Source organism: Oryx dammah, unplaced genomic scaffold (assembly GCF_014754425.2).
Source record: "Oryx dammah isolate SB20612 unplaced genomic scaffold, SCBI_Odam_1.1 HiC_scaffold_13, whole genome shotgun sequence".
Classification (NCBI taxonomy): domain Eukaryota; kingdom Metazoa; phylum Chordata; class Mammalia; order Artiodactyla; family Bovidae; genus Oryx; species Oryx dammah.
Window position 1 is genome coordinate 10,723,639 of NW_024070197.1, and position 14,282 is coordinate 10,737,920.

The 14,282-nt window shown below is 42.7% G+C and overlaps 1 protein-coding gene across 1 annotated transcript; it reads left to right on the plus strand.

Moving 5' to 3' along the window:
* Window positions 1-14,282, plus strand: LOC120872213 (sulfotransferase 2A1-like). Its single transcript, XM_040252418.1, has 6 exons — window positions 1-200; window positions 4,035-4,243; window positions 5,387-5,513; window positions 9,542-9,636; window positions 11,747-11,924; window positions 13,454-14,282. The coding sequence occupies exons 1-6, from the start codon at window positions 65-67 to the stop codon at window positions 13,564-13,566; spliced, it is 858 nt and encodes a 285-aa protein (XP_040108352.1). The 5' UTR covers window positions 1-64; the 3' UTR covers window positions 13,567-14,282.

Consider the following 14,282-nt stretch of genomic DNA (forward strand, 5'->3'; position numbering starts at 1 on the left):
GATCTCCCAGTCCAGTAGTGACTACAGCTAAAAGGCTCACAAGAGGTAGAAAGAGCTCATCGTCATGACAGGAAAGTTTGTGTGGTTTGAAGGGATACCCTTCCCAAGTGTGGATTTCTCACCTGAACTCCTGAGAGAGGTGCAGGAGAGTTTCCTTGTTAAAGATGAAGATGTCTTGCTGCTGACTTTCCCCAAATCAGGTAAGGAAGCAGGATCAGATACTGACAGGCTGTGGCTGTGGCCCTCATTCTTCAATAGACAGATGGAACGCTTTCTGTATGCTGACAATGCATTAGGGGAATAGAAACGTGCACTGATACCACTGGTGTCCAGAGAAAAGGGTCGAGCCAGGCAGTTACACAGTCAGCTGAGTGCTCAGAGGGGGTAGTCGAGGCATCGGAGGAAACCATGGGAATGAAGCCTAAGGCAGATTTGGCTGTTTGTAGAGAGGAGTGGAAGAAGATGGAGAGTGAAGTCTGTAGAGGAAATGGGTGCTATTGCTTAGTCGCTTGGTCCTGTCTGCCTCATTGTGAAACCCCATAAACTATAGGCCGCCAGGCTCCTCTGTCCATGACATTCTCCAGGTAAGAATACTGGAGAGGGCTGCCATCTCCTTCTCCAGGGGATCTTCCTGATCCAGGACTTGAATCCTAATCTCTTCTGTCTCCTGCACTGGCAGGGGGATTCTTACCACTGAGCCCCCAGGGAAGCCCTAGAAGAAGTAGGCTGCTACTGCTGCTAAGTCGCTTCAGTCGTGTCCGACTCTGTGCAACCCCATAGACGGCAGCCCACCAGGCTCCCCCGTCCCTGGGATTCTCCAGGCAAGAACACTGGAGTGGGTTGCCATTTCCTTCTCCAATGCATGAAAGTAAAAAGTGAAAGTGAAGTCGCTCAGTCGTGTCCAACCGACTCTTCACAACCCCATGGACTGCAGCCCACCAGGCTCCTCCGTCCATGGGATTTTCCAGGCAAGAGTACTGGAGTGGGTTGCCGTTGCCTTCTCCAGAAGTAGGGGAGGGAGGTAATTCTGTGAGATGATGTAGTAGTTAATTAGCTTGATAGTGGTAGTCTTTTCACAATGTGACATGTAACAAATGAACACGAACGCCTTCAATATTCACATTCCTTTTTAAATAGAATGTAGCTTCTTGCTTTTATTATTGCTATTGACTGTGTTAGGTCTTCACTGCTCCGTGTGCCTTCTCTAGTTGCAGTGTGAGGACTTCTCTAGAGGTAACTTCTCTTGTTGTGGAGCTGGGTTCAGTAGTTGTGACTCATGGCTTAGTTAGTTACAGCGCATGGGCTTAGTTGCCCCACTGCCTGTGGGATCTTCCCGGGTCAGAGATCGAACCCATTTCACCTGCATTAGCAGACAGATTCTTTACCACTGAGACCCCAGGGATGCCCTATTTCTGCTTTATATGAAAGAGACAATAAGCTCCCTGCTAACAGAAACAAGCATCATCCTGTTATTTGTATAATATAATGGAGCAATGCAGAGTTTAGTCTTGCCAAGTTGCCCCTACTGTTTTTGAACTGAGGGTGTTAAATATATCCGTCCTTAATTTGTTAGCAATAAATCAATAAAACAAGGTGGGAGGGTTGGGGTGGGGAATAAAACATAACCACTGCAGCCAAAAAGCAAAGTAGAAGAAATGGCACTAAATTGAAATCAAAAAGAGTGAAGAAGGGGCTTCCCTGGGGGTTCCAAATCTGCCTGCCAATGGAAGGAAGAAAGGTTCAATCCCTGGTCAGGGAAGATTCCACATCCTGTGGCGCAACTAAGCCTGTACACCGCAACCACTGAGCCAGTGCTCCAGGGCACACAAGCCACTGCTGCTGAGGCCCATGTGCCTAGAGCCTGTGCTCCACAACAAACGAAGCCACCACGATGAGAAGGCTTCTCGGTAGCCCCTGCTCACTGCAACTAGAAAGCCCACGTGCAGCAATGAAGACTCAGCACAGCCCTAAATAATACAATAATAAACAACTTTTTTTTAGAAAAAGGAAAGAATTAGCAGCAGGAAAATAAAATGTTTTTCTTTTTTCAGAAAAGAGTTGAATGTGAAATTATTTCAGGAAAAGAGATATTTTCCAGGACTCCCCTGATGGTCCAGTGGTTAACAATCTGCCTGCCTTGCAGGGGACATGGGTTCAATCCCTGGTCCAGGAAGATCCTCCATGCTGTGGAGCAATTATGCCCGTGTGCCACAACTACCGTAGCCTGCAGGCTCTAGAGCCCGTGCTCTGCAACAAGAGAAGTCACTCAATGAGAAGCCCGAGCATCACAACTAGAGAGTAGCCCCCTGCTCACCCCAACTGGAGAAAGCCCAAGTGCAGCAAGACCCAGCCAAAAATAAATGCATGAATAAATATAACTTTTCAGAAAGGAGAGATTTTCCAGGAAAGGTATCAGCATGGATAGTGATCAGGAATTGGAAAAGAACTTGATAAATTTACTGAACTGAAAGGATATGGATCATATATCTACGAGGGGTGGGGTCATAGAGGGACTGTGATTGGCCAAGAAGCAAGGCTGAAGTCATCAGAAGTGCTATGGTAATGATAAGCCAAGGGCAATGGGAATCTGTTCAAAGGCCAAGAGCAACGGGAACATGTTCAAAGGATTTAAGCAATAGCCAAAGCATAGAAGCAACCCAAAGGTCCATTGACAGATGAATGGATAAGCGTAATTTATTATCCACATATTTAGAATATTATTCAGCCTTAGAAAGCAATGGAGTTCTGACACTTGCTCCAACACAGATAAACTATGAAGACATAGTATGTATGGAGTGAAGTGAAAGTGTTAGTCACCCAGATGTGTCTGAGTCTTCGTGATCCCACAGACTCTAGCCCTTCAGGCTCCTCTGTCCATAGGATTCTCCAGGCAAGAATGCTGTAGTTTGTAGCCATTCCCTTCTCCAGTGGATCTTCCCGACCCAGGGATCTAACCTGGGTTTCCAGCATTGCAGGCAGATTTTTTATCATCTGAACCACCAAGCTCTGCCTGGTTTGTAAAACTCCATTTAAATGAGGTATCAGAAACAGAAAGTAAAATGGTTGCCAGGGACTGGAAGGAGAAGAAAATGGGAAGTTGTTACTTAATCGGCACAGAGGTTCAGCTGTGCAAGACGGAAAAATTCTGGAGATCGTTTGCACAACCATGTATATATACTTAACCCTAGAGAGCTGTACAGGGCTGGTGGCTCAGTGGTAAAGAGTCCGCCTGCCTATGCAGGAGACGTGAGTACAATCTCTGGGTCGGGAAGATCCCCTGGAGAAGGAAATGGCAACCCACTCTGGTATTCTTTTTTTTCTTTATTTTTTAAATTAATTTATTTAGTTTAATTGGAGGCTGATTGCTTTACAATATTGTATTGGTTTTGCCATACATTGACATGAATCAGCCATGGGTGTACATGTGTTCCCCATCCTGAACCCCCTTTCCACCTCCCTCCCCACCCCATCCCTCTGGGTCATCCCAGTGCACCAGCCCTGATCACCCTCTCTCATGCACTGAACCTGGACTGGCGATCTATTTCACATATGTTAATATACATGTTTCAATGCTATTCTCTCAAATCATCCCATCCTCGCCTTCTCCCACAGAGTTCAAAAGTCTGTTCTTTACATCTGTGTCTCTTTTGCTGTCTCGCATATAGGGTCATTGTTACCATCTTTCTAAATTCCATATATATGCATTAACATACTGTATTGGTGTTTTTCTTTCTAACTTACTTCACTCTGTATAATAGGCTCCAGTTTCATCCACCTCATTAGAACTGATTCAAATGCATTCTTTTTAATAGCTGCCACTCCGGTATTCTTGCCTGTGAAATCCCAAGGACAGAGGAGCCTGGAGGGCTATAGTCCATGGGGTTGCAAAAAGAGTTGGATATAACTGACTCGCTAAACAACTGAACTGTACTTTAAAGATGGTTAAGATGGTACCTTTTATGATCTGTATACATTATAAGAATTTTTATAAGTCAGATTAAAATGATTGATCAATTTTTCCTTTCTTTATCTAGGAACAAACTGGTTGATTGAAACTGTCTGCTTGATTTACTCCAAGGGGGATCCCAAGTGGGTCCAATCTGAGCCCATTTGGGACCGCTCCCCCTGGGTAGAGAGTAAGCCTGGGTATGAATTACTAAAGGAGAAGGAAGGCCCACGTCTCATCAGTTCTCACCTGCCCATCCAACTCTTCCCCAAGTCTTTCTTCAAGTCCAAGGCCAAGGTCAGTGTACAGCAGGCAAGACAGTCTTCATCAGGGCTTCCCTGGTGGGCCAGTGGTGCTCTGTTTTTTAAGCCATGTCCAACTCTTTGCAGCCCCATGGACTGTAACCCACCAGGCTCCTCTGTCCCTGAGATTCTCCAGGCAAGAATACTGGAGTGGGTTGCCATGCTCTCCTCCAGGGAATCTTCCCAAGCCAGGGATCGAAGCTGCATCTCCTGTGTCTCCTGCATTGCAAATGGATTATTTATTGTTGAGCCAGCAGGGAAGCCCCAATGCAGGGGACACAAGTTCAGTCCCTGGTCGGGGAAGCTCTGCATGCCGTGGGGTGCAGCCAAAAAACAAAAATATAAAATAAAGATAGGCTTGAGCAATGCTTGTTAAACTTTAATTTGCCTAGGATCTCTTGGAGATCTGATTGAAATGCAATTGTATTCAGTAGGTATGGGGTAGGACCTGGGAGTCTGTATTTGATGGTGATACAACCATGCTGCTGCTGCTGCTGCTGCTAAGTCGCTTCAGTCGTGTCCGACTCTGTGAGACCCCAGAGACGGCAGCCCACCAGGCTCCCCCGTCCCTGTACTGAAATACAAATGTGTAGATCATTCTGTAGGTTATGCTAGCCAGGTGTAAGCCAGAGACCAAGGGAAACGATAATGCCAAAATCTTAGAAAACCACGTTTAAAGTCGAACTAGAATTTATAACTGTATTATACCCTGAATAATCCTTTGTTGCTCTAAAAAGTAATAATAAGTAGCCAGTCTTAATTAAATAAATACCTCCTGCCATTTATGTAGAAGCACCAGAGAGTTGCTCGTATGAGAAGCAGCATAATTACATCAACGCCTAAATTCAGGGTGATTACTCTGCCTTCATGACTGGTTTTTCTAACCACTCTGTGTTCCTATATCCAACTGATACTTTGGTTGGTTGGTTTGTTTGGCTGTACCACACAGCAGGTGGGATCCTATTTCACTGACTAGGGATCAAACCCACACCCCCTGCAGTGGAAGCACAGAAACTTAACCACTGGACCACCAGGGAATTCTTTGGCTTTTTCTTCATTATTATGAAAATCAAGAAGGTTGGGGAAAAAAAGGTTAGAAAATGACTTGATTTTTCATTATCCTATTTTTCTCTTTCAGATGATCTACCTTGTCCGAAATCCCAGAGATGTTTTTGTGTCTGGTTATTTTTTCTGGAGGAGTGCAAAATTTGTTAAGAGACCACAGTCACTGGAACAATACTTTGAATGGTTCATCCAAGGAAACAGTGAGTGAATGTAAAATATGAAAGCTAGGGGTTGCCAGAGTCCTTCATCAGACCTCCTTTTTTTTCCTTTTAAACACAACCTGATGTCTCTACATCTTCCCAGGCCATGAGTATCTCCATCACCACTGGAAGCCAGATTTTCTAAATCCACATACTGTCTTGTAGAGCAGCAGAACCTCAACCAGCCTTTTTGCCCCATCAGAAACTATCCTCGCTATTTTCTGAGTCTTCAGGATCTGTCTAATATTAGCACCGAGCACTCATATTCTTTCCTCTACTCTCCTAATCTATGACTTTCTGAAAGTCAGCTTTCATTGGCTTTCTGGACAAGATCATCCTGACTTTTCACCATTTTTCAGATTCATCTTCTTTATCCCTTTATTTATTTTTGGCCACACTGGGTCTTCACCGCTGTGCAGGCTGTTCTCTAGTTGCTGAGAGTAAGGGCTACTCTTCACTGCAGTGGACGGCCTTCTCATTGCAGTGGCTTCTCCTGGTGTGGAGCTGGGGCTCTAGGGTGCTCGTGGCATGTGGGCTGAGTAATTGCAACTCCCAAGATGAAGATCAAAGATCCCAGACCCAGCCCAGACAAACAAATATTTTTTTAAAAAAGAAAGAAAAGCTCAGACACAGTAGTGTTAGTTGCTCAGCTGTGTCCAACTCTTTGTGACTCCATGGACTGTAGCCTGCCAGGCTCCTCTGGCCACGGAATTCTCCAGGCGAGAAAACTGGAGTAGGTTCCCAAACAACTAACAGGAGCGAGACTCCACTCATTAGCTGATGATTGGATTAAAGCTTTACTGAGACAGGCTCTGTCCACCAGAGCAAGACACAAACAGAGATGAACGAATGATACACTGGAAGGAATCAGTAGCAGAATAACTGAGGCAGAATGAATGAATAAGTGACCTGGAGGACAGAATGGTAGAAATCACTGCCACAGAACAGAATATAGAAAAAAAGAATGAAAAAAAGAAAATGAAGACAGCCCAAGAAGCCTCTGGGACAACATTAAAGGCACCAACATTTGCATTATAGGAGTCCCAGAAGAAAAAGAGAAAGGACCCAAGAAAATATTTAAAGAGATAATAGCTGAAAACTTCATAAATAGTCAACCAAGTCCAGGAAGCTCAGAGAGTTCCAGCAGGATAAACCCAAAGAGGAACCCACCGAGACAGTAATTAAACTGACAAAAATTAAGGACAAAGATCAAATATTAAAAGCAACAAGGGAAAATGACAAATGACATACAAGGGAGATCCCATCAGGTTTATCAGCTGATCTCTCAACAGAAACTCTACAAGCCAGAAGGGAATGGCACGATATATTTAAAGTGACGAAAGGGAAGAACTGACCACCAAGAACACTCTACCCCACGAGACACTCATTCAGACTTGATGGAGAAATCAAAAGCTTTCCAGACAAGCAGAAGTTGAGAGAATTCAGCACCACCAAACCAACTTTACAACAAATGCTAAAGGAACTTTTCTAGGCAGGATACACAAGAGAAGGGAAAGACCTAAACAAAAACACCCGAAACAATTAAGAAAATGGTAATAGGATCATACATATCGATAATTACCTTACATGTAAATGGATTAAATGCACCAACCAAAAGATATAGACTGACTGATTGGATGAAAACGTGTATATATGCACTTCCACTTACCACATCACTCTACTTAACCACCCAAATTGTACATGATTATTTTATATGGTTGAGTTAATCACATTTCCATTATGGATTGCGATTTTAATTGTCTTTTACTTTTTGTCTGGCTATTGATTGTGAAAAACTAATAACCATCTTCTATTATTGTGATTATGTAACTATCACTCACTTAACACCATCGCATCATGATTGGCTAACAGAAAATAATAAAATTCTATATCACCCAAACTACCATTTAATAGAAAAACCTGTCATCACTTTTTAAAATCAAGATACCTATTAGAATCATCTTGAAATTTTTTGAAAAATACAAATGCCCAAGTTTGGCCTTTTTTCTCCAAAGCTCCAGATATGTTTCTAATAAGCAACCATGTTTAAAAACAACTGGATTTTATGCTGATCTTTTATCTAGCTTGTTTCACGTTTTCTATTTCATATTTGGTGATCCCATTTCATTTAGTTTATGTTTTCCAATTTCTCCATCTCTTCCTTTTTTTCGATGTTCTTTCTCAAGCCTTTATCAAGTATAGTAGAAAAGCTTTCGTATACATATATGTGTGTGCATAAAATATGTATAATGTATATTTAAAAACTTATGAATTTTTGCCTACCTATAAAACTTATAACATTTTGATCCCACTATATGAATAGAATGCTCAATTTCTACTTAAAAAAAAAGACTGCTGCTAAGTCGCTTCAGTTGTGTCTGACGCTGTGCAACCCCATAGACGGCAGCCCACGCGGCTCCCCGGGTCCCTCGGATTCTCCAGGCAAGAACACTGGAATGGGTTGCCATTACCTTCTCCAATGGGTGAAAGTGAAAACTGAAAGTGAAGTCGCTCAGTCATGTCCGACTCCTAGCGACCCCATGGACTGCAGCCCACCAGGCTCCTCCACCCATGGGATTCTCCAGGCAAGAGTACTGGAGTGGGGTGCCATTGCCTTCTCCGAATGCAAAAAGCAACAAAGGTTTACTGTAGAGCACAGGGAACTGTAGTCAATATCTTGTAATAACCTATAATGGAAAATAATCTGAAAAATAATATATGCATATTGTTGTTGTTCAGTCACTAAGTCGTCTCTGATTCTTTTCTATCCCATGGACTGCAGCATGCCAGAATCTTCTGTCCTCCACTATCTCATAGAGTTTGCTCAGATTCGTGTCCATTGAGTCGGTAATGCTATCTGACCATCTCATCCTCTGCCACCCCCTTCTCCTTTTGCCTTCAATCTTTCCCAGCATCAAGGTCTTTTCCAGTGAGTCGGCTCTTTGCCTCAAGTGGCGAAAGGATTGTAGCTTCAGCTTGAGCATCAGTCCTTCCAAAGAATATTCAGGGTTAATTTCCTTAGGATTGACTGGTTTGATCTCCTTGCTGTCCAATATGTATAACTGAATCATCTTTCTATGCACCTGAAACATTGTAAGTCAACTGTACTTCAATTCTATATATATATATACTAAGAAAGAAAAAATACAGGGAAAGGAAATCTTCAAGAAGATATGCCTGAGAATTACCTCATTGATGAAATCTGTTTGAAGAACCACAAAGCCTTGCAAAGAATTATTACAAACAAATCATCTAGCCTCTAAGAAAGCTGTAGTAGAAAAAAGGAAAGAAAACCTTAAACCAGAGGAAAGACACTTTCCCAAAGAATAATGATTCCAAAAGCAACATTGAAGGCAAGGTGATAAGGGGGCGAGAGGCGGCAGGGAGGAAGCAAGAGGTGTGGGAATGGTGAGAATACACCTAACTACTAAACATTCGAAAGGCAGAACATATTAGGGGCAACCAGAACGCTGCTTCTCAGGTCACATGGCTCTCTGGACAAGATCCCCTTACAGCATATAAAGCTGTATACAGAACCTGCTCCAAGTGAACTAGCCTTGTCTTATTTTATTTGGTTTCTAAATTTTTTGTTTATTTATTTTTGGCTACGCTGGGTCTTCATTGCTTTGCTCGGGCTTTGGTTGTGGCGAGAGGGGCTGCTCTCTAGTTGCAGTGTGAGAGCCTCTCATTGTGGTGCCTTGTCTTTGTTGTGGAGCATGGGCTCTAGGCGTGTGGGCTTTGGTAGCTGTGGCCCACGGCCTCAGTTGCTCCAAGTCATGGGGAATCTCCCTGGCCCAGGGATCGAACCCTTGTCCCCTGCACTGGCAGGCCGATTCTTATCCACTGCGCCACCAGGGAAGTCCTAGGCTATTTAAAGGGCTATGCCTGATGCGGGATACTAGTTACAACAAGCATAAACGTGCCCTGTGCTGTGCTAGCATTTATGTCCACAGAGTGAACGTATATATGGATCCCTGCTTACATTCCGTGCGTCATCTACTCACTCTTCCTACCTCCCCTGTACGCAGTGCCATTTGGATCATGGTTCGACCACACTCGGGGCTGGATGTCCATGAGAGACAAGGAGAACTTCCTGATACTGAGCTATGAAGAGATGAAATGGGTAACGATTGCTCTTATAATCAGCACACCCTTTCTCATCTTCGCTCGCTCTAACGTCCCCCCCTTCTTTAGCCTGTGCATGGTCATTAGAAGTGAGAACTTAGCCACCCGGTCCTCATTGCCCTGCTTACGGTCAAACGCCATGCTCTCCTTCGCCATGTCTTCTTCATCTCACCTTACAACATCCCAGAACCGACTCATTGGAAAAGACCCTGATGCTGGGAAAGATTAAAGGCAGGAGGAGAAGGGGATGACAGAGGATGAGATGGTTGGATGGCGTCACCGACTCGATGGACATGAGTTTGAGCAAGCTCCGGGAGTGGGTGATGGACAGGGAAGCCTGGCGTGCTGCTGTCTATGGGGTCGCAAAGAGTTGGATACGACTGAGCAACTGAACTGAACTGAACTGAACAATATCCAAAGGGCTTTTTCCATATACTGAGGCAGAGTACAGTGGTTTGTGCTCACACTGGTCACTGGTTCTATCATTTCTAGAGGTATATCCCTTGGTGCTGCTGATAACCTAGTAGCGAGAGGGGTCTGAGAAAGAAGATGGGAATGCGTAGAAGCAAGCTGGGTTCCAGAGATAGTAGAAAAATTAAGTCATAAAATCAATCAGTATGATTACTCTGAGGCCAAGTACTGAACTGAGCAGCAATAGGCAGGAAAAGCTGGCATATGAAACTCAAAACCAATAAAGGTGATGAAACCACAGAGAGAACTTTAACCTTAAGCGGTATCTTGGAGAAAAGAAAAATAACACAAACACTGGCTTTTGCTTCTATCTGAGAAACATTACTTTCCATCATCTTCTTCCAGCTATTTCTATTCCATCCTCTATGGCGTCCACACGAATTTCCTTTTTACCAAGGAGTCTTTTGTAAATAACAATTTACCCCAGTAAATTGTTTTCTTTTCTCTCTCTCTCTTTTTTTTTTCCCTGGGGGAGGGGGTGATTTTTGTTTGCTTGCTCAGTGTTGCTTTTTTCCTTTTTCCTTCTTTTTTCTTTTTTTGATGTTCTTTTGTTCTTTTATGTTTTACTGCTGTGTGTTTACTTGTTAGATCATAGTGAAGGCCCATGGAATAAAGAAAAAAAAATTAAAGCATTTTAGCTCTAAGAGGAAAGTCTCTGATTCAAAGCAAGGCCTTTCTGGTTATAAAACCTATTTTCTTATAATCTCCCAGCATCATGGGCCAAGAACTAATTATTGAGATAATAAATAAGAAGACATGGTAAAGCTCTCTTGTGTTATTCAAATGTTAGTCGTGAAAAACAGCATTATTTGGGCATATAGCCAAGGCTTGAAATCAATTCCTTAAATTTTTATCAAATTCTCCCTGGAACTCTCCTGTCTAATCCTGCTCAGAATTGTCTAGAAGCCCTTCTAAAGTCTCTTTGGAAAACTCAGTATGTTAGGGTTAAGGTGTCCTGAATTCAACTATACTGAGAAATCCATCATGGTCCTTCCAACTTTTTTTTCCCCAACTGTTCTCCAAGTCATTTTTTGTTTGTTTGTTTGTTTACTTTATTTCTTCAAATCTTTAGCTCAGTGGTAAAGAATTTGCCTGCCAACGCAGAAGCCCCAGGAGACACGGGTTCCATCCCTGAGTTGGGAAGATGCCCTGGAGGAGGAAATGGTAACTCACTCCAAAGCTCTTGCCTGGACAATCCCGTGGACAGAAGAGTCTGGCGGGCTACAGTCCATGGGGTCACGGAGAGTCGGACACAACTGAGCACACACAGCCATACTTGCTTTCCAATGTTGGCTGTACAGCAAAGTGAATCAGCTAAGCGTTTACACATATCCTCTTTTTTGGACTTCCTTCCCATGTAGGTCACCACAGAGCGTTGGCTAGAGTCTCTGTGCACACAGTAGGTCCTCATAGGTTACCTGTTCTTTACTTAGTATCGACAGTGTCTATGTGTCAATGTCAATCGCCCGGTTCACCCACTCTGGACTCCCCCAACTCTATCCCTACTCATGTCTCTACATTTCTTTCCTCTTTTCCTCTCCTCTCTCCCCCTCCTCTCTCTGCTGTCTCCTCCCCCTCATCTCCTTTTCTATGTTCTTGCTCTTTCACATAATCTCTCAGATTTTCTCTTCTTCTAGGACACGAGGAGCACTGTGGAGAAGATCTGCCAATTCCTGGGCGAGAAACTAGAACCAGAAGAACTGAACTCAGTCCTCCAGAACAGTTCTTTCCAGGTCATGAAAGAAAACAATATGTCCAACTTTTCCCTCCTGAAGGGTCAGTATTTAGAGGAAAATGGACTTCTTTTGAGGAAAGGTAAAAAAAACGTTCTGCCTTCAAAATGCATCAGAAAATGTAGAAGTTATTCTTATGCTTACAACAGAGCACTAACCATTGGGAGTAGGGACTGTTTGAATTTATCAACTTGTATTGTTCATCACTTGAAAATGTCTCTTGTGAGCCCTTATGAGGGCGTCTCTTTTTATAGTACTAAGGTGGGCTGCATGGTTCAAACTCTCTCTCTCTCAGAATTTAACATGGAAGATATCTCTTCTGCAAACAGTAACCAGGTTAATCCACTATTCTTGCTAACTCGCTAGCTGTGACTGACCCAGAAAGTAAGGACAGGATTGGGAAAGTTCATGTTTGTGTTACTCCTGGTGATTGAACATAGAGAAATATCCTCAACAACAACACAAATGTATGAGGAACAGCTCAATTGGAAAAAGGAAAGAGGAAAGACTTTTCACTTAGCTGAGAGCCTGTCTTGTGATCAGACATTATAAAGCCCCCTGTGATGAGAAATTAATCATGTCCATATCCTTGAACTCAAGATGAATGAACAGAATATACAGCATAGAGGAGGAGGAGCCTGTTTTCCCAGAATCCTAGAATTCAAATAGATTGAGGATGTGATTCATGCAAGGAAGAAATAAAATGGACTTCCTGGTGGTCCAGCGACTAATACTCCATCTCCCAATACAGAGTGCGGGGTTCCTTCCCTGGTCAGGCAACTAGATCCCACATGCTGCAACTAAGACTTCAAACGCCACAGCTAAAGACCCCGCATGCGAAAACAAAAATCAAAGATCTCCAGTGCCACAACTAAGACATGGCACAGCCAAATAAATAAGTACAAATAAACAATTTTTAAAAAACCAGAAAGACCAGTTAGATTTCTAATACAATAAGCCAGGTGAGAAATGATGTTAACTTGGATGTAGTTGGTAGAAATAGAGGTTGCAAAAAGTGGCTAAATGTTGGTTATATCAGAAAATAGAGTTACATTATTGCAGACAAATTATACACTGGGAGAGAAGAGAACAAGGAAAATTGTTTCAAGCAGACAGACGTCTAAATGGGTATGGCTGCCAGGCAGTAAAAAGCAACAAACCATTGGTCATTCTGCCTTATTAGCTATGATTTCCATGTCAAGCAGACAGAAGAAATAGATCAGGGCTTCCTTGGTGGTCCAGGTGTTAAGAATCAGCCTCTAGCGCAGAGGACGTGGGTACAATCCCACATGCCTTGGGGCACTGTAACTACTGAGCTCCTGACCCACAAGAGAAGCCACGGCAATGAGAAGTCCTAGCACAGCTGGAAAGGAGCCCCCAGCTGCCGCAGCTAGAGAAAGCCAGTAACAGCAACAGGGACCCAGTGCAGCCATAAATAAACAGATGAATAATTTTAAAAAATAAATAAAATAAAAGGTGTAAGAATGTATCATGTACTACTTAACAGCAACACACTTTTAAAAAGAAAAGCAATAGATCCAGGAAGACATGCAGTGGAGTCTTGAGACCGGACCCTAGATCTGATCGGAGTCTCTAATTTACGTTTATCAGGGATGACTGGGGACTGGAAAAATTACTTCACGGTGGCCCAAGCTGAAACCTTTGATAAACTATTCCAGGAGAAGATGGCAGACCTTCCTCAGGAGCTGTTCCCGTGGGAATAATGCTCTAAATCTTCCGGATCTTATACGGATATTGATATTTGTTCTTCCATCCTTATACATGTGAGTGACTGGGGGTAATTGCATAAAACCTGTTATTTCATCGTGGTGTTTTGAATGATCAAATCTCTGCATTTGACAATTTGGCTGTTAAAATTTATCAGGGTACCCCTAATTCACTTTGTGGCATCCGACTTTTAAAAAATGTTTATCATATTTCATTTCATTCCTATAGAGTGGTAGATAAATAATATAACTATTACCCCCCAATTATGTCAATTTTTAAATAAAACTGAGAAATAAAATTACAAAGCAGATAAGGCACCTTCTGTTTCCATTGCCTGTATCTCTACAATTTACTATTATGATGACCTTGAAGTATATCATTTCCAACCAGGCATTATTATCTTAGTAGGTGGTGTTTGACCATAAACAATATATTGAATTTATGGAGGCTTTTTAAACCTAGAAAAATGGTGTCATGCATAATGCATTCATCAACTTGCCTTTCAACTCAGTATTTTCTGTTTGGATGTCACTGCTTGTTGATTGTATAACTTTTTCATTATTAGGTATTGAGATTTATAATTTTCACCTATCTTCCCTCAGATTAATTTGGATATCTTCCCTGACAGTTTCTTCTGATTTAAAACATGGCTTTAGCCTCACATATGGCCTAACCTTGGAGAATGTTAGATAAATGGATTTTTTAAATGTGA